Here is a 25,520-nt window from a genome sequence, read left to right on the forward strand (position 1 = left end):
GCTGTGATGCGAGGCCTGTGGGATCCTAGTTCCCCGACTAGGGATTGAACCCGGGCCCTGGGCAGTGAAAGCGCTGAGTCCTAACCACTGGACCGCCAGGGAATTCTCCTGGAAGTAATGTTTACAGCAGCGGGAGATGAGGGTCTAATGCTTTTTCTAAACAGAGGCCGAAGTCTGTCCTCTCTGCACTCATGTCCCACATTTGGCGTGGTACTTTTATCACATATGGTTCTGTTCTTGCACTTTCTATTCTGACCCATTTGTCTACTGTAACTTTATTATATGTTTTGAGATCAAGCTGAGCAGACCTTCCTTGTTATTCTTATTCAACATTTTCTCAGCAATTGCTACACATTTTCTCATCCTGATGAATTCTAGAATTAACTTGTCAAGACCAGGCAGAAACATCCTTTTGGGATTTTGATTAGAAATGCCCTGACTTTATAGTTTGAGAACTGACATCTTTATAGCGTTGCATCCTCCAGTCAGCAAAGCCTAGACTGCCCCTCATTTATTCAAGGTTTTCTTTGCACCTTCAGGGCTCTGAGAATCCCCTTCACAGGGGTTTGGCGCCTCTCCTGGTCAGTTGGTGTCCATATGTTCTAGATTTGTTACTGCTGTGGATGAGAATTTCTGTGCATTGTAGGTTGGTCTGTCTGGTCACCTTGCTGAATGCCGAACAGTTCTAAGGGTATGACTGTCGGTGATCCTGAACTGACAGTTTTACTGTCTGGAAATAATTGGTCCTCCTCTCTTGGTATTTATGCCCTAAACCGGGCAGGGTCTCCAGGACAACAGTGGACAGCAGTGATGTCAGGGCAGCTCAAGGCTGGCTCTCACTTCAGTGTTTCTGATGTTTTACCGAGAAGCATGGGGTTTGTTAGGAGTTTTATGGCAGACAGCCCTATCAAGCTAAAGAACTGTTCTACCCAAGTTTCGTAGGAAATTTTATCAGAACGGGTATAAATTGTTTTCTTGGAGAGGGAGAAGGAATGGGTATAAATTTTAAGGAAAACTTTTCAACACCTAGTGAAATGACCGCTTATTTTTCTGTTATGGCAGCAAATTACACAAATAGTTGTGTACTGCTGTTGATATTGTAGAGCATGGTATAAAGCGAGCCTGTGAGTTTTTTACGTACTGCAAAACTGCAAGTGCTAACATCTTACTTAGTATTTTTGAACCAGGTTTGTAAGTGAGATCAGACAACAGCTTTCTTTTGTCTGCACTCTCCTGGTTATGTTACGACTTCAGGGTCAGGTTTGTCCAATAAATGAAATGCGATGCTTGCTTCCCTCTGCTCTACAACAGTTTCTACTACATGGGAATGATCTGTTCCTCCAGCATCTGTCGGAATCTCCCCACAATGGGCTGGATTTCATGTATAGGATGTGAATTTCTGCTGTATACTCTGTTAGAGAATGCAGTTCACTCTCTTGGTTGTGGGATGACAGAAACGCACACTGAACACAGATCTCACCGGCTCTGACTCAACTGTAGCTCCTTCTGCGTCTGCATTCTGGCTTGTTCCCACGACAAAGGAACGTCGTAGTTTTTCAGATGGTTTTTAAAAAAATACACACATATCTGACCATCTTTAGTCAGTGCCTCTGAGAAAACGATACAAAAATAAGAAGAGAAAAGAATATCAAAAGAGCAACAGGTGACCACTTGATGTCTGCTTAAATTCACTGACTTAAGGACTAGCCCTTCCGATTAAAGTCACACAATTATGTGACTCCCATGCTTGAGCTACATATGCTCCAAGCTTCCATGGGTCATTCAAGGTCCAGAGAGGCTCACGTCCAGACCTGCATGGCCAGTGTGACTACTCAGAGATGTCTCTCTAAAGCCAGCCTTGGGGGCCCATTTCAGGGAGATGAATGCAGGCTCTCCTGGAACCTTCTCAGCTCTTCCCAATGTTTATAAGTCACCTGGAGGTCACTGGCTTGGAGAGGTAGCCCTAAGGAGAGGAAGGGTGGGGACCCGCAGGAAGGAAACAACCATCAAGTAAACATCTTCCTTTGCTGAAACTGGACCAGGAAAGTCTCCTGAGGAGCCGGCCCACGGCACCAAGCACTAACTACCTGGTGTGACGGGAAGCCTGGGGGGTGTCCAGTCCCTCAGCCTGTGGTTGATGCACAAGGCGATGATGTCATCCCACGGGATCTCAGCAACTGAGGGCCGCGCCCCCCGGCCTGGGGACGGGCTCCCGCTCTTCCACCTGCGGTGCGTGCCGCGGAGCAGGCTCTCCACCTGGGACTGCAGGACGGGCTGCGTCTGGAGAGAGCTGGGGATCTGGGAGGCATACTGGACAACCATGGAGCACACGGGGAGCCAGGGGGCTGGAGAGAAAGCGCCACATGAGTCACAGACCGTGGTGCAAATCTACATGCCATGTTCTTCACTCTGTATTTTCCTAGGAAAAGGCAACTCCGTAGCCGAGAAGTCTGCCTTCAACTCTGAATACAACAGAACCACAGCTGTTAAGGAAAGAACATCTCCCTCCCCACGTCCAGGTAAGGGATGCAGCCACCCAGGTCAAACTTCACAACAAAGGATCCATCCTAGAGGCTCTGACTGCACAGGCCTGCAGGTGCATGCAGGAACCCGTATCTGGCCAAGCACTCAGGGACGTCTGGTCCCAGAGGCACGGGCTTCTCTCGGGGAGCCCCAGCCTAGCTCGCGGCAGAGGATTTGCGCAGTGCAGTGTATCCCCCGTTGGGTTCCTTCAGTAGCAGATGTCTGTTAGACCTGCTGGAGAGCGCACCTCAAAACTCAGAATGAAGCCTGAGGCCCCTGTTCCAATGGCCTAAAGCAGAACGGCCCTGCTAAGGCCATGTGCTGCGCCACGTGAGCACAAACAGCCTTGTTCCCTCCTAACAGCATCAGCAAGGGAAGGGGCAGCCTCCTCACAGCACAGGGACCCATAAAGTCTACGTGAGAACAGCCCAAAAGCCTCACTCGGGCACAGCCGGAGCCACAGAACGAGCTTCTTTGACAAAGAAGGAACACTGGTGTTAAAGCAGCACTGAGTGCCGTGGCCCCAGCAGAGCCAGCAGCGTGGGGACAGGACTGCACAGTCCCCATGCCTTTTGGTCCCAAATGCCATGGCACAGGCAGGATGGGACCTGCTGTTAACTGAGGAGTCCCAGGCCTTGGGTGCAGCACTCTTCCTGACACCTTCCTCCCGAGACTGAACAGATACCCACAGACCGCTCAGATGGTGGTGAAGGGCCAACAGGGCTAACTCCACAGAACCCCAGCTCGTCCTGACTCCTGAATCCAAAGGCAAGTGCGGACGGGCGCAGCGTGGGGCCGGGGTGCCCGGTGGAGAAGGGCCACCTCACGCTGGTGCCCGACACCGGCCAGGGAGTCTCTACAGCGCGAAGGAGGCGGGGAACTCGGCCGCAGCACACTGCTTCCCAGCCAGGACCCCTCAGCGCGAGCACGCACCTCCCGGGGGCGGAAGGTCCATCTGTGGGAGCTGGAAGCCAAGGACAGCCTGCCTCAGCCAGGCCAGGTGCTCCGGGGTGTTCCAGTGAAGGTGAGGAAGCAGCCGGCTGCCCCCTGCCTCGGCAAACTCAGCGACAGGCCAGGACAGGTCACAGAGCTGCTCGGAGGACACTACAGAGGCCAGGAAGCTCAGCACGCTGTTGAACAGTTCGATGATGGCACCTGGCTCCTGCGGGGCCAGGCCGCCTAGCCTCCGCTCTCTTCTGTCGTGGAAAAACCGGCCGCTAAACTCCCGGCTAACCCCGTCTTCCACGTACTGAATGAGGGTCTGGCAACAAAGGTCAAGGGCACAGGGGCAGTGCGAGACCAGCCACTGCACAGCCTGCGAAACCTGAGAAGGAAAGACAGTGGGGAGAGATCTGGTTCAACAATTCACACTGCTTTTCAGGAAGAGATTCCTGAAGGCGCCCCGCCCACAGCTGCCACAGCAGGTGCCGCCGGAGCAGCAGCCTCTCAACCACACCAGGAAGGGGAGCAGAAGCTTCCACTGCAGTTCAGTTTGGTCTCCCAGGGCCCTGGAGACCCACACAGCAGGGACCCCGAGAAGGGCTCCCGTGCCCCTCGCCCCCGAGGAGCGTGGCCTGAAGGACCGCCCCGGAAGGGCTGGAGGCCCAGGGGAAACCAGCCCTACACATCCTCTTCACCTCACACAGAAAAGGAAGCCACGTCTTCCCGTTCTTAGAAGGGCTAACAGCTTCACTACATGCCTGGATGCTTTCACATCCTGTAGTTATCTTTCCTCCTGTAGTTATTACTTTTATTTTAATTCCTGGCACTTCTTTGCCTAAATGTAATTGTCAGCACAGACTTCCTTTTTTTAAGGAAACTTCTGATAACATTATTTCTTCATATTCCAAGGACAACCACTTACAAAAATAATTATACATCTGACCGTGAGATACAAGACATGAATTGTCATATTTTAAATCCATAACAACAAAACCTCTAAAAAAATTTACACAAACAATTTAATTTATTGCCAATAGCAGAACTGTGGGCAAATTTTATCTTTTATTTTGATTTCTGCTTACATTTTTAGAAAGTTTCCTGTCAAAACATAAAATTAAAGATGCAAGCAGTAACATACACTAAATTCAAGATAGAGTGAAAGGGAAAAAACTGAAAATATCTTGTCGGACCTTTAAAAATGATAAAACCTTACCTTAGTCGTGCCTTGTAAATCACTAATGGAATCAGGGATCTCAATAACGGTATAATCTGAAATCAGCTTGGCTGAAATCAAATCCTGTAGCATCAGACCTTTAAGACAAACAGACGTAGGTCACCTGTCTCCTGGTAGAGGTCTGCAGGCCAGCAAAGGCATCTCACTGCTCCGACCCCGCCCAGCCCTGCCCCCAGTCACTGCAGCAGCTGCTGTCACATGACTCCAGACACCACACTGCCAGCACTTTCTCATACCCCCGGCTCTACCCACTTATTTAACATGCCAGCTCATAAATGGAACTGCCTTCACACACCAGCTTCCACTTCCTTCTCCACGGCGTCCCCTCCTGGGCTGGACACAAGAACCACCAGCGGAAGCGCAGGCTGGAAGGGCTTGGCCTGCAGGAGCTGCTTGATCTGCAGCAACGCCGACAGCCAGTACACGTCCTCCTCCGCCACGTCCTCGCTCTTCACTTTGGGGGGAAGCAGCAGCATAAGCCCGCTGGCTCCCAGGAGCTCCTTCTGTGTCTCCACAGCATCGAGGGCACAGTCGCTAAGAGCACCGTGGGCCACCTGGAACAGCACCCAGGCCATCAAGATGGGTGCACCAGGGGACAAATCAACAGTGAGCTTCGGTCCCAGAGTGAGCAGAGCCAGATGCTCACCTCACGCCAGGTCAGCCTCCCGCCGTGAGGCCGAGAATTAGTACGGAAATTAGTCACAGGTAATGCAGCCTCTGGCTAGACTTGTGTTGGAGCAATTTAATCTTAACAGTTACCTCAAACAGGCTTGTGAAAAACGAGTAGGCCGGGACTTCCCCGGTGGCTTCCCTGGTGGTTAAGAATCTGCCTGCCAGGGCAGCGGACACGGGTTGGATTGCTGCTCCAGGAAGATCCCACATGCCGTGGAGCAACTAAGCCCGTGCACCACAACTACTGAGCCTGTGCTCTAGAGCCCGCGAGCCACAACTACTGAGCCCACGTGCCACAACTACTGAAGCCCACACACCTAGAGCCCGTGCTCCGCAACAAGAGAAGCCACCACAGTGAGAAGCCTGCACGCTGCAGTGAAGAGTAGCCCCCGCTCACCACAACTAGAGAAAGACTGTGTGCAGCAACAAAGACCCCACGCAGCCAAAAATTTTTAAAAATTAAAAAAAAAAAAAAGAAAGAAAGAAACCCAAAGGAAACAGATACCGCATGGCACATAGAAAACTTATGCAAAAATCCTAATTTCCTCTGAGGATGCCTCTGGAAACAGTCATAAGATGATATGAAAAAGTCAAATAAGGACAAGAAAAAGGAAATCAATAATATATATATATTATTAAAAACTCAATAGAACATTTGGAATACAAAGTCAAGGAAATCTCCCAGAAAACAGTATTTAAAAACAAGAGAAAATGGGATAGAAAGGATTAAGAGGCTCAGACGCTCAACTGATGAGGCCAACATCAGTCTAATAGGAGTTCAAGAGAGAAGAGAATCAATGAGAAGGAAAGCGGATGTCATCAAGATGCAAAAACGTCAGTCTCCAGCCCACAAGGACCCACCAGGCCCAAACCATGAGGGAAGGAAGTCAGCACCAGGGCCCCAGGGACAGAGTGCAGGCTTCCAAAGAGAAACAAAGTGGGCCACAGAGAAAGGAACAGAACAGTTTCAGACATCTCAACAGCAAAGCTGAATGGCAGGTGACAGTGGAGCAAACTAGAAGGAAAATAACTTTCAATCCATAATTCTACAAACTTAGCTAAACTATGAAGCAAATGTGAGAGTAAATACATTTTCAGACAGGCAAGAATGCCAAAAATTCTCCTCCCACGCATTCTTCCTTTGGAAGAAAGTGGAAAACGTGCTCCATCCAACAAGAGACTAAACCAAGAAAACGCGCTGCTGCTGCTGCCGCCAATGGCAGCACCGCGTAAGGGCCTGATGCGTCGGACTGCGCTCCGTCTGTGTAACTCACTTGGCCCTCAAGGGTCCCTGTGCGCAGTGGCGCCGCGGAGCAGCTGTGTGGCCCCAGGCTATGTGTTTTGGCTTCTCCCTCCCTGGCAAAACCACATCATGAGTAAGAGCACTGACCCACAGGCGGCGCCCGGCCACGAGGGCCAGAGCTAGGGGTGGGAGAGCGGGACCAAGCTCTCGGTCTGGAGGGCCCGGCTGAAGCCACAGCGTGGGACATGTTATCCGCCTCAAGGGGAGCAGGAGGGTGGCACCTTCTCAGAGGGAGGGACAAGGTGAAGTGACAGAACACTTAGGAAACTCTATTGAGACATGCACAGCCCATGTGCCGGCACATCTGGGTAATATGAACGAAAGATGAAGATAAAACTACTTAAGTAAAATAATGGGACGACTACTACTTGCAAAAAAATAAACAAATGTCACAGAACACTTGCCGGTTCTGGGGCAAATAGCCGTCACACAGCACGCGCGCGCACACACAACACACGCACCCACGTGGCCCCGCTTGCTGAGATAATATAAAGTAACGATGTAGCCACCTGGAAGATGGGGAGGCTGAGAGGAGCTGGGGTATTAAGAGTTCACGCCTCCCACAGTGGGGTGTGCAGCCCCAGGATGGCCCCCACGATGCTACCTCCTCGAGCTGATGTCCGTGCACCGTCACCTGCCCTGAGTGTGAGCTGGGCCCAGTGACACGCTTCTAACGGTATCAGACAAACATAATGGGGTGCCACCTCTAAGATTAGGCTACAAAGAGATTACACCAGCTTGCTCAGCTGATGGGAGCCAGCTGATGCCCTGTTGTGAGCTGCCTCATAGAAGCCCACGTGGCGTGGCCTGCAGGCAAGCGAATCCTGCCAACAACCACGAGCGTGAGCTTTCCGAGGAGACCAGAGCCCTGGCCTACATCTTGACTTACACCTGCTCAGGAACCCTGAGCCAGAGGGCCCATCTAAGCCCCACCTGGACTTCTGCCCCACAGAAACTGTGAGTAACGAACGTTTGTTATTTAAAGCTGCCACGTTTGGATGTTTTTTGGTTTTTGCTTTTTTTGGCCGTGCCGCACAGCATGCGGGGTCTTAGTTCCCGAACCAGGGGTCGAACCCAGGCACCCTGCAGTGGAAACGCAGAATCCTAACCACTGGACCGCGAGGGAATTCCCAAAGCTGCCACATCTGGAGGTAACCTGCTATGTAGCAATAGATAACTAATACACATATTTTAATGCAAAGTTGGCAGAGAACATCTAAAGTGGATAAATAAGAGAAATGGCAGTGTAAGGACATGATATGGAAACAGGACAGAAGTCAAGCCTCGGGGAAAGGAGCTAGAAGAAGGGGCAGGGGCTGCGATTTCTCATCATACATCATGTGGTGCTATCTGAGTTTTTAACTACACGCAAGTATTATTTTGACTTAAAATTTTAAGAATAAAGGCAAGAACACACTAATTGTCCAGTAGGTGAAGTCTGACTTTGTCATCATAGGAAAAAGGGAAGAACACGCCCCAGGATGTTTCTGTTGCCTCTGAATGGTGAGAGCTTAGATGGCTCTTATAATCTTTATACTTCCTCTGTATTTCCTTATGTTTTTAGTTTTATATATGTATTACTTTCACGTTTAAGAAATACAATAAATAGTATTAAAATGGAAAGAAACAAACAAAAATTCTAGAGTCAAACTACAGTTTGAAGCAGTTCCAAGGACAGGAGGAACATGCCCTACAGTGCCGCATGCAGATGTCCGGGTGTGCCATGAACGTGCCTGTCAGGAAAAGCAGAGGTCAGGCGTGGAGACTTCGGGTCAGGACATGGTGGGCAGGGCCGCTTTCACTGGGCCCCGCTCTGAGCGTGCCGCCGGTCGTGATCGCCACACTATGGGAGGCACCAGGCCCAGGTCGGACAGCTGGCCACAGCAGCAGCTACCAACACCAGGTCTGCTCAACATTGAAGCCCACACTTCCTGCCCTGCACTGCTATTTTCTAAGTAAATAAAATATACATCTGGTTTTACTTCTGAACACACACAGTAAAACCTCAAATTCATTTATGCAGGTCTGAATCTAATGAGGAAACAGGTTCTCATTAAACAAGTATCTCTCAGGGAACCAATTAAGCTCAGTATTGCACAAATACCTATAAAGAACAAAAATTAGGGACTTCCCTGGTGGCGCAATGGTTAAGAATCTGCCTGCCAATGCAGGGGACATGGGTTCGATCCCTGGTCTGGGAAGATCCCACATGCTGTGGAGCAACTAAGCCCGTGTGCCACAACTACTGAGCCTGTGCTCTAGAGCCCACGAGCCACAACTACTGAGCCCGCGTGCCACAACTACTGAAGTCTGTGCACCTCGAGCCCGTGCTCCGTAACAAGAGAAGCCACTGCAATGAGAAGCCCATGCACTGCAACGAAGAGTAGACCCCGCTCGCCGCAACCAGAGAAAGCCCATGTGCAGCAACGAAGACCCAACGCAGCCAAGAGAAAGAGAGGAAGAAAGAGAGAGAGAGAGAGAGAGAGAAAGAAAGAGAGAGAGGGAGAGAAAGAGACAGGAAGGAAGGCAGGAAGGGAAAGGAAACGAAAGAAAATTAGAACTTATAATCAAAAACTGAGGACAACTTTAATGTAAAACAAAAACAAAAACCTGAAATGCCCACTACTGAACCTAAGTGAAAACTGCATAGGATTAAAAAACATTAGTCTTTTGGTAAGACCTGATATATCAGGAAGCTATTTAACAAAGATTTCAGCAGCTGACAGACCATATGAGATGCAACAGCCACTGCATTTTTTTGTAATGCTCTGTCTCATCCCTCTTGGGTTAGTTACCAGAGGTCCGTGGAATTCAGGGCTTCTGAATTATAGGTGAACATATGGACTTTTCAGGATTGTTCTGGGTTTTCACCAAGTTCTCAAAGAGAGGTCTGTGACCCAAGAGAGTTAAGACTCACTGCACTCCTGAGAATCTAGCCTGGTCTCTCACACCAAGGGGGTGTGCATGGGATGTCGTCAAGATGCAAGGAGGAACAGATAGGACACTTGCTTCTGAGCCTCCCACATTGTTTCAGGGCCACTTCAGGGAAGTTATATGGCTCCAATCACATCTGGGAGTGAGCGCAAATGAGAAAATCCCAGAAGTAAATACACTAAGTGACGGTCACTCACCTTGACGCACACACTGACAGAAACTGTCTGATTCCCTTTGCTGCTCAGAGTGTGAAAGAGAGTGAGTGTCTGAATCCCACCATCACGGTGTGTGTCATCCACTGAGCCATCATCTCCTATGAACTTGACTTTTAACCAATCTGCTAGAATTCTGTGAATAAAAGAAAATAACACTTGAAGGAGAGTCTAATCCTAAACGTGAACTACAAGGAGAAATATTACACAGATGTCAATACACACACACCAAATCTTACTATAAAGGTGATCTGAGCTAATAAACAGGCTGTGATTTTTTAAATGGAGTTAGGAACTCTACTGGGTTATATATTTGAGAGGACACTCATTCTAATGTGATCTAAGATTATTTATTTATTTATTTGTTTATGGCTGTGTTGGGTCTTCGTTTCTGTGCGAGGGCTTTCGCTAGTTGTGGCAAGCGGGGGCCACTCTTCATCGCGGTGCGCAGGCCTCTCACTATCGCGGCCTCTGTTGTCGCAGAGCACAGGCTCCAGACGCGCAGGCTCAGTAATTATGGCTCACGGGCCCAGATGCTCCGCGGCATGTGGGACCTTCCCAGACCAGGGCTCGAACCCGTGTCCCCTGCATTGGCAGGCAGATTCTCAACCACTGCGCCACCAGGGAAGCCCCATGATTTATGATTTTGAAGCACTAAGAAAAGATTCTGAGCAACAGAAAAGGTCCTTAGAGTTTACCATACAACCCAGCAATTCCACTCCTAGGTATATAACCAAAAGAACTGCAAAACATATCTCCACACAAACACTTACACGTCAATGTTCACAGAAGCGTTATCATAATAATCAAAAAGTGGAAACACCACAAATGCCCATCAACTGGTGAACAGAGAAATAAAATGTGATACATTCACGCAATCAAATATCATTCGGCCACAAAATTAAGGACTAATATATGCTACAACGTGAATGAACCTAGAAAACATTATGCCAAGTGAAAGATGCCAGGCATAGAAGACTACGTGTTTTCGGGTTCTATTTGTATGAAATGTCCAGAATAGGCAAATGAATAGAGACAGAAAACAGATTAGTCGTTGCCAGGGGCTGCAGGTAAGAAGGGATGGACTGATCACGGGCATGGATTTTTTTTTAGGTGAAAAAGTGTTCTGCGATTAGATAGTTGTGATGGTTATACAACTCTGTGAATATACTAGAACCAGTGAAATGTACACTTTAAATGGGAGAAATTTATGATATGTGAATTACATCTGAAAAAGAAAACTAACATGTTCCGTAGTTGCTTTAAAAGTATGTTATCTGGGGCTTCCCTGGTGGCGCAGTGGTTGAGAGTCCGCCTGCCAATGCAGGGGACGCGGGTTCGTGCCCTGGTCCAGGAAAATCCCACTTGCTGCAGAGCGGCTGGGCCCGTGAGCCATGGCCGCTGAGCCTGCGCATCCGGAGCCTGTGCTCCGCAACGGGAGGGGCCACCACAGTGAGAGGCCCGCGTACCGCTCAAGTATGGTTTCTGGAAGCAACTTGGTTACAAGAAACAATGGCATGTCAACTTTTTCGATCTCTTTTTAAAAATGCCAGAAGTTTTTTACCTAAGGAAAAAATGGAACTATAGCAAACAAACTAAACTGTCTTCCCCAAGAGTCTAAAATGAAGCAGGCATACCTCAGCATAGCTTTAAGTCACAATCAAGTCTGAAATGTTTTTGGACAAAGACTGTTGCCGACGATACAAAATAAAAATGTGAATAATCTAAAGCGTCAACTTCAAATAACAAACAAAACAGCCTGCAAAGCTGAGCGTCGAAATGAAAGCAGGCGTCAGGGCCCCCAGGAGAGGAGCACACTGGCTGACACCCGCCCACCCCCGTGTCAGCACTCAGCTGCCAGATGCTCTGGAGAAGTCACCCCGCCTCCCGGCCGCTTGCTGAGCATCTAGCCCCACAGGGGGAGACCTGCCTGACCTGCCAGGACTCCCGGGGGACTGCTCTTCTCCGTCAGGCAACACCAGCACCAGCTTCCAAAACACGCGCTCCTGCCCCCCCGGGAGGTGCTCAGCCACGAGGGATGGCAGGTCCAGGGGTGCCCATGCCGCGTCACTGGAAGGGACAGAGCACCACAGGTGAGCCACCACACGAGCCCCCGGCAGCAGCAGCAGACACGGCGGGCGGGGGGTGACCAACCTCAGCAGCTGCTGGTAGAAGTGCTGAACCTTCATCTGGTGCGCCACCTTGTTTCTGAGACACCTTAACCTGCGAAGGAAGAACCACACAGAGCCTACGTGAGGCCCACTCGGCACCCACCGAGGAACCTGATAAGCGCTTAGTGATGTTCTGAGTGCAAAGTAATTGGTTAGTGAGTGTCTCCCAGTGGGGAATACTTAGGAGACCAAGAAACCTTTGCCGATAGAGACACAGTTTAGTCAGAGGACTTGTTCATTCCATAATATCAAGCAGTTATCTACTGTGTTCCAGTCATGGCAGGTCAGCAGTAAACAGACAAAAATTCTGCCCCGCTAGAACGCACGCCTTGTAGGGAGAAGGGCCTCTGTTAGTGGGCGGCGTGACAGGCGCGGTGGGCAGGCTGTGGACTTACACAGGGTGGTCAGAGGTGATATGGGAGCAAAGACTGAAGGAAATAGGGGCGCCAGCCTGTGAGTTCTGGGGGACAGGCCAGACCAAGTCAGGAGTGGGCCTGGCAGGTACACAGAATGAGAACAGGGAGAGCAGCGGGGGCAGCCAGAGGGCAGGGTGGGGGCCACTGTGAAGGAACTCAGAGAGCAGCCCGGGGACGTCGACAGGGACGTGAGGCGACCTGACTCTGATGTGGTGGTGAGGACACCAGGGTGCAGGGGTCAAGGGCGGAAGCCAGCAGACGGGCCAGGTGGCTACGTGAAAGGGGCTGGTGGGGGAGGTGGTGAGGGTAGAGCCGCGGGATGGTGGATCTGAGTCCAGGTGTGACCCAGCCCAGGGAGGACAGGCTGGCATCCTGTGAGCCAGAGGAGGCACCGAGTGCAGCAGGCCAGGCGGAGACTAGGTTCCGATGTTGAACTGGGGACGCGGGGAAGAGGCCTCGGCTGGAGATGCACGTAGCGAGCTGTCAGCGTGTAGGATGGAAAAAGACTACCAGGGGAGGAGGCAGAGGGGAAGAAGAGGGGCCGGCACGGCTGTGCTGGAGGGAGGGGGAGGGGACAGAGAGAGGGCCATCCTGACACAGGTGACACAGCCAGGACTCCAGGAGGCAGCGGGCCAAGGCTGAAGGCCCCGACACGCACAGCACATCAGAGACAGGCCAGCACCATCACCACGCAGACGCAGGCACAGGACCCGGGGACATGGGCAGCTACACAAAGTTTGTTAGAGGCGTGGAGCTGGTGATAGCCCAGGCGAGGACAAGATGTGCCTCGAGACCCCAGCAGGGTGGGCTGCCACTGGGCCTCTGTGTCGTCTTCCTAGTACCCCACTGGGAGGCTCCTCTCCAGAGGCGACGGCGGCCTGGTCTGAAGAGAGAGGCCGAGCCCTGCATGGCCAGGATTGGGCAGCTGAAGCCAGGACCTGGGCAGGGAGCCGGGTACATGCGGGGTGGCCAGGAGGAGCGGCAGGGAGGGCCATGCGAGGGGACACAGGGAGAGAGCCTGTAAGAGAAGAGACCTGATGGCAGGAGGGGGAGTCGCTAAAATGCTGCCACCGCAGACCCAGGGTAGCAGAGGGGTCGGGGTGGGGGTGGGGGTGAGGCCAACACGGACCTCTGGCTCCACCACTGAGAATGGACACGATGTGTCCTTAAGCTAGGAAGGCAAGGAGGAAACAGGTAATTCCAAGGAAAATTCGATTGGCAGGACCAGGAGTGTTTTAAGGGGAAAAGGCAGGTGAAATCACAGCAGGTAGAGCAACTCTCACTCCGAAAACGCAATCCTGCGTCCGCCTTCACCTCCTCTGACTCCACCCATCTTCCCTGCAAACAGACGCGTTAATCCACACCCTCGATGAAGCCAGTTGGGGCAGGAGGCACTTAGGAGGCCCCGGGCTGCTGACCTGGTGCAGGAGATGCCCACTCTCCCCGCGTGGCCCAGATCCAGGAGGCCCTTGGCCAGGTTCTCCTCTGCAATGGGGCACTCTGCGCTGGGCACCAGTGCCCTCAGCCGGTCATTCATGTCCATACAGCAGGGCGCCGCAGGGAAGGCCCGCATCTGGCGCCTCAGTTTCTTCCGGGCTGCGACACCTTCCCTCCACCTAGAGGAGAGACCAAAGTATCATCACTGGGTGTTTTTGCCATGGGGACAAGGCAAAAACATCTCCAGCATTAACATGGGAAACATTTTCTGCCAGTACGTTTAGGTCTTTTTCAGCAACAGTTCTCAAGCTGAGAAATGGATCAGAACTGAAACTCAAGGTATGGGGGACGCATGATAACGAATGAGTGGTGGGCAATGAAACTACTGAACTTAAGAGTGAATGCCGAGGGACTTCCCTGGTGGTGCAGTGGTAAGACTGCGCTCCCAATGCAGGGGGCTGGGCTCGATCCCTGGTCAGGAAACTAGATTCCACATGCGTGCCGCGACTAAGAGTTTGCCCATGCCGCAACTAAGGAGCCAGTGAGCGGCAACTAAGGAGCCTGCGAGCCGCAACTAAGGAGCCCGCATGCCACAACTAAGATCTGGTGCAACCAAATAAATTAATTAAAAAAAAAAGAGTGAACAATCTCTGGAGGCCAACTTGCCAATCTGGATACAAACACAGATCCATACACCCTTTGACCCAGCAGACACCACCGACAGGATTTTCTCTCCAGACCTGTGTGCACCTGTGTGAAATGTCTGCACAAGGATGCCACTGCAGCACTCTTTGTCACAGCTAGAGAGAGAAAGCCATGTGAAAGTCTACCAGTGGGACCAGGCAGGTCATCTACCACGTGCTCTGGCAACGCCACCTCAGTGCACTGACGGCAACGGGGAGAGGCCACCGTGCTGCTGCAGTCAGGTCTCCGCCCTATGTCACAGAGAGTCAAGAAAAGTTTGGCACAGAGTAGGGAACGTGCTCCCACCTCTGCCAACCACCACACAAAGGTCAGAGGTCCTCGTAGGATGGAGACTCATTTCTCACTGAATCCCCTTTTACACGGCTGCAACTGTCAAGTACACTATTACTTTCTTTAAATGTTATTATGAAATGAATCATTATATAACATATGTAACACATGTACACCCATTTTAAAGATTAATGATAAATCAAACACCCACATCCTTCCATGCAGTGGAGAATGGGTGGCCAAGACCAGCAGCTGATCCCCACGGGCCCTGCTCAGTACACACCCTCTCATTCCCAAAGGTAACCACTATGCTGGGCTTGTGTTTGTTATTTTCCTTCTTTAGGGTTGTACGACTATATATAAATCCAAAACAATCCATTTAGTTTGGATATACAGTTTGTATGTTGCACCTAAGAATTGCTTTCTTTCACTATAAATTATGTTTCAGAAATTCATCCATGTGGGCGCATACAGCTGTCATTTGGCTTGTTCATGGCCCTCTCCCTGTGTCTAGCACATTGGGTAAACAGCAGAAGGCTACCTATAAATATCTGTTGAAATATAGAGCGGTCCCCCCACCCCAATCTAATTCTTTACTCAGTTTATACCCTTTAGGAAGGAACGTGTTACATGTGCATATTATCAGCTGTTTCTGAAAGTATAATCTCTGTAAAAGACTCTCCCTGTATGCATTGATTTTATCTGTAAGGACACGGGACTCACCGCTGGAGATACTTGCAGAAGCACTGAAGTTCCTGGAGGGTCTCTTTTGCAGTCTGGAAAATTTCCTCCCCAAGAAACAAGTCCACCAGGCGTGCACAGACGTCCTCACAGCAACGGGCCATGCGGAGCCTCTGCTCTGTCTCCACTGCACTCCTAGGGAAAAGGGCAATCAGCATGAGACACACTGCACCCAAGGCCCCACCCTGAGGGCCTGCCTTAAAAGCATGAGTCCACGTCCTTGATACTGAAATGTAATGATATCTTTGCTGCAAGGAAAGCTTGAAGATTTCACTTTATATAACGCACAGACATCTGGAAATTTAGAGAAAAAAGAACTAAAGTGGTACAGGGTACAAGATTATAGATCCAACAGGGCCCTTATAAATAGTCAAGAGATAACCCTGTATCTTATAGTTAGAAATTTAATTTTTTTTTTTTTTTTTTTTTTGCGGTACGCGGGCCTCTCACTGTGGTGGCCTCTCCCGTTGCGGAGCACAGGCTCGGACGCACAGGCCCAGCGGCCACGGCTCACAGGCCCAGCCGCTCCGCAGCATGTGGGATCTTCCCGGACCGGGGCACGAACCCGTGTCCCCTGCATCGGCAGGCGGTCTCTCAACCACTGCGCCACCAGGGAAGCCCAGAAATTTAATTTTTAAATGACCATTGAGACAACTGAAATATTGTCTCATCAACAACATCTGATGTTTGCAATTAGAAATGTCTCAAGTATATGATAGCTGGCTACAGAGGCTGACAGCCTAAGGTCATGTGACAGTGGCCCTCAGATAAACCAGAATCTGAAAGAGATTTTTTATAACAAAATCCTATCAACCAAGGGATCACAGAGGCCTTTATCAAATATATTTAGCCATTAAGTCAAAGAAGCCCAGACAGGCAAGACCCATTTCCGATAGCTGTCCTCTGTGGTGATGGAGACAGCCCTGGGCAGAGCTGTAGTCCAAGTCTTCTGGAACTGCAGAGAATAGCAGTTTCCCTGCACGTCAATGAGTCCTAGGTTTTACATATCTCTTTTTTTTTTTTTTTTTTTGCGGTACGCAGGCCTCTCACTGTTGTGGCCTCTCCCGTTGCGGAGCACAGGCTCCGGACACGCAGGCCCAGCAGCCATGGCTCACGGGCCCAGCAGCTCCGCGGCATGTGGGATCCTCCCAGACTGGGGCACAAACCCGTGTCCCCTGCATCGGCAGGCGGACTCTCAGCCACTGCACCACAAGGGAAGCCCTACATATCTCTTAATACCCCTTCCTGGGATTAAGAACAGACAAACACCCATCATTTGTGAGGTCTCTTGCTTATAGTAAACAGTGAAATAGACTCCCAATTAATAGAAATGGAAAGAAATATTAATTAAACAATGTACTCTGCCTCCTGGCTATATTCCCCATCTGCACCAGAGGCTGCAGACCTATCTCAGGGGAACTTAAACGCAAGGACAGATTTCCCAGCACAACTGAACCTCTTTCTTCCCTGAAGCTTGGCATTGAAATTAATAAAGTTCTTAAGTGAAATAGCTCAAAGGAATCTTTTAACATACGAAACAAAGGAAAGGATCTTCTACTTGAGAAAAGCTAACGGGTGAGTAACCTGGTGTGGAGAAGACCACCAGCGAATTCTTTTGCTGACAGACACATCCCCACGCCCAGGGCAGGGTCAACAAGGAGGATGAGAGAGAAGACAAGAACAGGGACAGCCTGTCAGTGTCTGGCTAACCAGAAGATATGCTCCTTGTCAAAATGAAAGCCAGCTAGCGTGAGCTGGACCAGCCTGGCCACGGGGCCTCTAACCCTCCTACCAGCCGCCCACCCGCCTCACGCTGCAGGCGCCAGCGCTTCACTTACTTCAACTCCTGGGAGCAGGTTTCCCTCACACGTTCTGTCACCACGAGCTCTGTCAGCTCTGCAGCTAGGTCCTGGCTCAGCTGCGTTAACACCAGTTCTCTCTCTTGTTTCAACCTGAGGGAAAAGGAGCACAAGAAGTAACAGGCGTCACACTCTGTGACCTTGAGAGCGGGGATCTGAGTTGTGCTGCCTGACCCCTCCGGTTCCACCAGACAGGCCACACAGCCACGCCCACTCCAGTTCCCTGACCACCACCCACACCCCCTCTGGCTGGGGAGCGGCTGCTGCTTACAAGGTGGGACCTGCCCGCTCCCTGGGCCATAGCATACGAAGGCGCAGGGCGAGCCGTGGATCTGATACGAGTGCAGTGGGCAAAAGCGAGAGCATCGTAGGCCAGGGCAGGTTCTCCCCTCATCCACATACTCCACCCCCACGGGCACTGCAAGGATGAGACACCCTCACCTCTCTTCTTCAGCCCGCCGCCTCTCTTCCTCTTTCCGCTCCCTTTCCTTAGTCACTTCTTCACTCGCAATGTGCCTCAAAATGCCCATGGTTGCAGCTGTTAACAGCTCCTCCATAGCAGCATTGGAAACACTAGACAGAGCAAAGTGGACATTGCTCTAAATAAATAATAAAAGCCACACAAACCGTATTACTAGACTTCTAATACTAGCAAGGGAAAAAATACCTATTTGCCTTCCAGCAGAAAAACCAAGCCCATGGTTAGGAACACACACTCTATCAAAACTGACTCAGGAAAAAAAGAAAATCTGAATAAACTTGTAACTAGTTAAGAGATTGACTCAGTATTTTAAAACATCTTCCAGCAAAGAATAATCCAGGATGAGAAGGCTTCACTGGCAAATTCTACCAAACACTTAAAGAAGAACTAACACCAACTCTTCTCAAACTCTTCGAAAAAAACGAGGCACAAGGAACACTTCCTAACACCTCTATGAGGCCAGCATTCCCCCGACCTGATACCAAAGCCAGACAAAAACACCACAAGAAAACTAGTGACCAATATCCCTTATGGACATTGAGGTAAAAATCCTTAACAAAATACTAGCAAACCAAAATTAAGCAATATACTGAAAGGATTATACACTACCAAGAGAGATTTATTCCTGGAATGCAACAAATGAAAATCAATGTAATACAACCACATTAATAAACTGAAGGGGAAAAACCCACAAAATCATCTCAATTAATGCAGAGAGAGCATCTGACAAATTCAATACCATTTCATGATAAAACACTCAATAAATTAGGAAGAGAAGGGAACTTTCTCAAAATGATAAAGACCATATATGAAACACCCACAGCTAACATCATATTCAGTCATGAAAGATAGAAAGCTTTTCCTCTAAGATCAGTAACAAGACAAGAGTGCCCTATCTGCCATTTCTATTCAACACCATATTGAAAGTTATAGCCAGAGCAATTAGACAAGAAAAATAAAAACATCCAAACTGCAAAGGAAGAAGAAAACTACGAGTATTCACAGATGACAGGATCCTGTATGTAGAAAATCCTAAGGGATCCACTCAAAAGCTATCACAATAAAAAAAAGTTCAACAAGGTTGGAATATAAGGATCAACACCCCAAAGTCAATGGCATTTCTATACACGAGCAATGAACGTTCGGAAAGTGGAATTGAGGAAACAATTCCGTCTACAATAGCGACAAAAAGAATAATCTAATCAGGAACAAATTCAACCAAAGAAACAAAAGACTTGTACAATAAAAATTATAAAACGCTGCTGAAGGAAACTAAGGAAGACATAAGCAAATGGAAAGACATTCAAGTTCATGGACTGGAAGACTTCATATCGTTAAGATGCCAGTACTACCCAAAGCAATCTACAGATTCATTGGAATCACCATCAAAATCCCCACATAACTTTTGCATAAGTAGAAAAACCCATCCAAAAATTCTTATGAAATTTAAAGGGTTTCCAAATAGGGAAACAGTCTTCAAAGAGAAAGTTGAAACAAAGCTGAAGGACTCGCACTTTGAGATTTCAAAACTTACAACTTACTACGAAGTTATAGTAATCAAATCAAAACAATATGGTACTACCATAAAAACAGACATATAGGGCTTCCCTGGTGGCGCAGTGGTTGAGAGTCCACCTGCCGATGCAGGGGACACGGGTTTGTGCCCCGGTCTGGGAAGATCCCCCATGCCGCGGAGCAGCTGGGCCCGTGAGCCATGGCCGCTGAGCCTGCGCATCTGGAGCCTGTGCTCCGCAACGGGAGAGGCGGAAACCCTCACATATATGGTCAACTGATTTTGAACAGGGTGGCAAGACCATATGAAGGGAAAAGGACAGCCTTTTCAACACTGGTGCTGCGAAAACTGGATACCCAAGAACAATGTTGGATCCTTATCTTACACAATATATAAAAACAAAATCAAAATGGATCAAAAACCTAAATTTAAGAGCTGAAATTATAAAACGCTTAGAAGAAAACACAGGGGAAAATCTTCACATTATTGGATTTGACAGTGATTTCTTGAATATGATACCAAAAGCACAAGCAACAAAAATAGATAAATTGGGACTATATAAAAATTAAAAATTTTTGTGCATCAAAGGACACTATCAAAAGAGTGAAAAGACAATCCACAGATTGGGAAAAAAATACTTGCAAATCAAATATTGAAAAAGGATTAGTATCCAGAATATGAAAAAACTCCTACAACTCAACAACAAAAATATTCAAGAATAGGCAAAGGGCAAATGAAGCAACTGACAAAGGATTAATCTCCAAAATGTATAAGCAGCTCATGCAGCTCAATAACAAAAAAACAAAAAAAGGACTTACATAGACATTTCTGTAAAGAAGATACACAAGTGACCAATAATTACATGAAAAGATGCTCAACATCATTAGTCATTAGAGAAATGCAAATCAAAACCACAGTGAGTTACCACTTCACACATTATAATGGTTATTATTTAAAAAAAAAAAAGAAGGACGGCAAGTGTTGGCAAGAATGTAGAGCAACTGGACCCCTTGTGCACTGCTGGTGGGGATGCAAAAATGGTGCTGCTGTTGCCGAGAACAGTTTGCTGATTTCTCAAAAATGTAAAACTAGATCATATGATCTAGTAATTCCACACCTAAGCACATACCCGTAAGAACTGAAGGGACTCAAACAGTTACCTGTGCCCCAGCGTTCACAGCAGCATCATTCACAATAGCCGAAAGGTGGAAACACCGTATTAATGAGCACGGGTGAATAAGTGAAGTGTGGCACATATACGTGTGTATGTGTGTGCGTATACTTAATGGAGTATTGTTCAGAAACAGATCTGGAAGCAGACAATGGTGATGAATACACGACACTGTAAATATACTTAATGCCATTGAATTGTGAGCTTAAAAATGGTTAAAATGGTCAATTTTGTTATATTTTACCACAATAAAAAAAACAAACCCATGGAAATCTTACTTTTAGCTCCATCAAACAGAAAGTATGTATCTAATTCTAGTATATAAAAAACTGAACAAACCTATGAACAAGACTGACCCTTTTGGGTAAACTACATTTATACAAGGAAATATCTGGTTGGCCAAAATGTGCCTTCGGTTTTTAAGTATTGATAATACCATTTCGTATAATTGTGTCACTTTATATGTACTAGAATTTTTACAAGTTTGAAATCCTTAAGAAAGTCTGACTTACTGAACTTGGCAGATTTTAATTAACTATTAACTCCAAAAGTTGCTTAAGTGTCTAGAAAGATTTTGATTATTAAATTTATCAAGACTAGACGCTGGGCTTCCCTGGTGGCACAGTGGTTGAGAGTCCGCCTGCTGATGCAGGGGACACGGGTTCGTGCCCCGGTCCGGGAAGATCCCACTTGCCGCGGAGCGGCTGGGCCCGTGAGCCATGGCCGCTGAGCCTGCGCGTCCGGAGCCTGTGCTCCACAACGGGAGAGGCCACCACGGTGAGAGGCCCGCGTACGGCAAAAAAAAAAAAAAAAAAAAAAAACAAGATGAAGCCCTGAAGCCTAAATTAAAAAAAAAAAAGACTAGATGCTTAAAGTGTTCCACAAAATCAGCTTTATAAAATTTGTAAGTGTAGTTTGAAATGTCTAAGGAAATTTCATCATGGTGTTAAGTGCAAATGGTATAAAATGTTTAAGGGAATTTAATCTGTCAAATTTATAAACTGTGACTTAATCCAAGATCAAGTAAAGTGAGTGTTTTTATCTTTTAACAGAGAATGAACTATTATTACTAGATTTTTGATCACGTTTAAAGCTGAAAGAAGAACAGGTTTCTAATTTACAACTTTAATCAACCTAATGCTACTCAAAAGTCACACACACAGAAACTACCTGCAAACGACAAACGCAGAGCAGGAACGTGACGGACTATACCCACCAGCGGGCAGGGCCGACACCGAAGCCTGTGCAAAGGGGTGGCTGTGATCTCTTGTCGAAGACTGAGAGCAGCTTTCTGAGAGGAAGCGTCTGGCGGGAGCACAGACGGCCTCAGAGCACGAGAGACACCGCACTTACCCCAGGGCTGTGGCTGCGAAGGCCGCCCCGGCGGCGCCAACTTCCTCGCAGTCCCTCTGAAGAACCTCCCGGATGAGCTCATCCACCACCTGCGCCAGGTCCTAAGGAGAGGGCAGACGGGGCCACGATCACTGGCTGGGGACGCCGCCCCGATCCAGCCCCAGCGCACCACCAAGCCATCGCCTCCACAGCCTAAGGTACTGAAGGTCTTCCCGGAACCACAGAGACATCATGGACCGTCTGCCCAGCTCAGAAATCCCTCCAAGACCTCATCACCGGAAGCTGTTTGGAGGCATCTAATGACCCTTACACGCGGCTCGGCTGTGCGCTCCTGGAAAGGGTTCCTGCTAATAACCAGAGAGGAGCCTTCTGGACGTGCCAGGACAAGCCTGCTGCCTGCTCAACAATGGCCATTCAGACGGCCACGGTGCCACACCCCAACATCACACGTCCCCGGCTTCTGTGGCCCTGCCTCATTCCCCACCTCAGGCCTCCTTGATCCCCCAGTGGGGAGGTGCCCAGTGCCTGCCCAAGCAACAGGGTGGCGAGATCAAGTCACACGACCTGTGTGGTGGGTAGGCCCTGCTCAGCCCCGGGGCCACCTGTCAGAGGCATGCTGACCCCAGGGACACCCCAGGGACACAGACAGTGGTCAGACTGGACAGCAGAGGCAGCTGGATGTTTGCCCACGACAGGCCCTCAGAGCCCTGACAGGAAGGTTCCTTACCTCGTCCGAGTACACAGGCGCAGACTTTGGGGGAAGGAGCTCCAGCTGCACGGGGGGCTGCACGGGGGGCTGGAAGAGGCTGGGTGCCATGCTCAAGGGCAGTACCGGGAGTTGTGGAGGAGAAGCTGCCACAGGGGTGGGCAGGGGCTGCAGGAGGAGAGCCGGGAGGGTCTCGTCCCCCTCCGTACTGCACTCCTCTCCTCTCCCTACACCTGGAAGGAACAGGCAAACGTGGGCACCGAGGACAAGCCCTGGCCACCCACAGTGACCCTAAGGACTGGCCACCCTCCCCAGGCTGACCGCCACAGGGTGCCTCCTGAGCCACGAGCCGGGGGGCCATGTGCGCTTCACCCGTGGGAACAAAGCACTGTGGCGCCAGGGAGCCATTCAGGCAGCACCGAGCTGATGCCGCCGGGCCCCAGGATGAGGCCTCCTAGAGGGGAGCGCAGCTGGTGCCCTCCTGAGAACACAGCCTCACTCACCCGCCACGTCCAAGCCGGGTCTCTGAGTGCCCGTGGGCAGCTCCGCAGCCAGGCTGTCCCCGACGTACTTGTTCTGGGAGTTGAAGCTGCACACGGGGGTGTGACGGGGAACAGGGGGTAACGGCCCTCCATTCACGATCTCCCCAACGGACACCGTCAGCTTCCTGGTAATAAACACCGACTTCCTGGCCTTGGATAAACCCTCTGGTTCCAGGAACGAGGACCGGTTCAGCTCGACACAGCTACCCAGACCACAGAGAACCCACGGAGAGGCGTTACACAGGCGAGAGGCCACCCTTCACCTCCTCAGTGCCCTGCAGTCACTGCGTCGCCAGACGGCCATGTGGAAATGAGGGGAGGCAGCAAAGGCCGAGCCCAAGGCCCAGCCCACGGCATCCACCACTGCCAGCGTTTCCTTCTGACTCGGGAGCCACCTGGCCTCACTGTTAGCAGCCCTGGGTATAGCAACGCTCCCCTACACGCTCCCGGCTCATCCCGTGAGGGCAGGTCTACAGGCAGCAGACGGGGCCAGGGCTGAGGAGTCAGAGGAGGATGGGTTCAGGGAAACCCCGGATCCGGACACGACAGGCTACAGATTATGGAGCCATTTTCTGGGAGAGGGTCCACAAGTCCTACCACGTTCTCAAAACTCTGACTGCAGCAGAGGAGAGGCCCTGGCCCGGCCAGAGAGGCCATCCTCAGGGACAGAACAAGGAAGGCCCCAACCTCGACCATCAGCTTCTTGAGTAACTTGGGCAAAGTCAGGAAGAGTCTGAACCCTAACCGGCTGACGAACAGCGCGTGACCTGGGGCCCTGAGCCTCGCCTGCTCCCCTGCAGCCCAGGCAGCGGGATGTGCCTTCTCCAGGGCCTGGCGCGCAGCTGGCACTTCCCAGCCTTCCCAGGGTTAAAAGGGAGAGAAGGAGAGAGGCCCGGCGGTTCGGGCCTCGGTGCTTACCCGTCGGAGACAGCGAGGCCGTGGCAGCTGAGGAAGCCTGTGGCGTCCTCTCCGTCTCTGAAGAGCAGCATGCGCACCACGCCGTCCAGGGGAAAGGTGGTGGAGCGCTGAGTGCTCGCGGTGTACGCCACGTTGAGCGCTCGGAGCGCGTCCTTGCGGATCTGAGAGAAGCCAAGTCACTAAGTCGCAGAGGGGCAGGCGCTCCGTGACCGCAGACGGCTCAGTCCCTCTGGAAAGCACCCCGGGTCCCAAGCTTAGCGCTCAGCGGGCCGTCTGCTCAGCGGAATGCCCAGAAATGGTGCAAAGCAACAGTTCCACATACGGAAAAGGCTGGGCCACGAAGGCTTTACTTATAAGAAAAACTAGAAAACCAACCACCCACCAGCAGGGCAGGGAGAGTACACTGTGTATCCGCCACTCAACAGAAAGCCGTACAGCTGCTGGAAATGACTGCAGAGGTGATGGAATGCCATGGACAGCGTGACATGGAACTGAGGAAAAGTCCGAGAGAAAGGTGCTTCGCAGCCTCACACTGAGCATTTTGAACACGGGGACGGAGGGAACCCTGAAGGCACAGACAGGTCAGTTTGATCCCAGGACCCCGGTGGCCCTGCCTCTCCTCTTCAGTGGGCTTCAACCACCTCAGCCCGGATCTACAGTTACTTCAAGGCTGGCATGCACGTCCATGCTGAGTGTCCAACAGTGGACAGACAAGACCCCTGTCCTCACGTAGCTGACGTGGCAGGAGACACCAACACTGAACAAAACGAACGTACAAAATGCACAGTGCGTTTAACGGTGACAGTGCAACAGAAAGAAGAGCCGTGGAGGAGGGCAGGGCGCGCTCTGCCTAGAAGGGGAGCCCAGCCCGGCCCTGGTGGAGGGGAGCTCTGCATGCTCGGATAACAGCCAGCGCAAAGGCCCTGAGGCAGGCGCGTGCTGGGGGCTGGGGGGCTGGGGGTGGAGCCAGGGAAGACGGGAGAGGAGATGAGGTCCAGGAGACAATGGGCCACTGTGGGCCACTGCTGGCCACTGTTAGTGAAACGCTTTGTCTTTCTAAAGAAAAACACTTAGATTTCTGTTGAGTTTGAAATTATTAAAATGGGTACAGATGGTCGACTATCACTGGTATTTATCAACTGCACAGAGCTCCCCAAGCGGCACGTCGTTAGAAATCTTTTCATCTGTTCCAGAATTTCAGTTCTCTTGGAAACTGTCGGATCTGACAATGAGCAAACTTGCAGAAGACTTTGCCTGGGATGTGATGGTGGGTTTAGTCACTGTTTACCAGAGGACTTGTGACCAAAGAAGAAAAATGACCTGGAGTCACAAAACCAGCCAGGCAGGTTCCCGAGATCTCCCAGGCAACCTCCTCCCCACCCGGCGGCCGCCAGGGGCTCCCAGCAACGACTCCAGG

General features: G+C 50.3%; 1 protein-coding gene across 3 annotated transcripts in view; it reads right to left on the reverse strand.

Annotated features, from left to right (window-relative positions):
• MCM3AP (minichromosome maintenance complex component 3 associated protein) overlaps nt 1–25,520 on the reverse strand; it is a 43,708-nt gene that overhangs the window by 4,004 nt on the left and 14,184 nt on the right. For all 3 annotated transcript variants that reach the window (XM_024758396.1, XM_024758395.1, XM_024758397.1), the window contains 16 exons: nt 24,104–24,264; nt 23,147–23,388; nt 22,665–22,876; nt 21,938–22,038; nt 17,861–17,992; nt 17,399–17,512; nt 15,543–15,695; nt 13,826–14,023; nt 11,975–12,043; nt 11,756–11,890; nt 9,806–9,956; nt 4,995–5,253; nt 4,679–4,776; nt 3,457–3,847; nt 2,088–2,345; nt 1,481–1,610 (listed from right to left, as the gene is read on the reverse strand). In XM_024758396.1, the coding sequence (XP_024614164.1) occupies nt 1,481–1,610; nt 2,088–2,345; nt 3,457–3,847; nt 4,679–4,776; nt 4,995–5,253; nt 9,806–9,956; nt 11,756–11,890; nt 11,975–12,043; nt 13,826–14,023; nt 15,543–15,695; nt 17,399–17,512; nt 17,861–17,992; nt 21,938–22,038; nt 22,665–22,876; nt 23,147–23,388; nt 24,104–24,264 (2,804 nt within the window). The remainder of the gene's footprint in view (nt 1–1,480; nt 1,611–2,087; nt 2,346–3,456; nt 3,848–4,678; nt 4,777–4,994; nt 5,254–9,805; nt 9,957–11,755; nt 11,891–11,974; nt 12,044–13,825; nt 14,024–15,542; nt 15,696–17,398; nt 17,513–17,860; nt 17,993–21,937; nt 22,039–22,664; nt 22,877–23,146; nt 23,389–24,103; nt 24,265–25,520) is intronic.

This window comes from Neophocaena asiaeorientalis, unplaced genomic scaffold, assembly GCF_003031525.2.
Source record: "Neophocaena asiaeorientalis asiaeorientalis breed wild unplaced genomic scaffold, Neophocaena_asiaeorientalis_V1.1 scaffold45, whole genome shotgun sequence".
In the NCBI taxonomy this organism is placed as follows: Eukaryota; Metazoa; Chordata; class Mammalia; order Artiodactyla; family Phocoenidae; genus Neophocaena; species Neophocaena asiaeorientalis.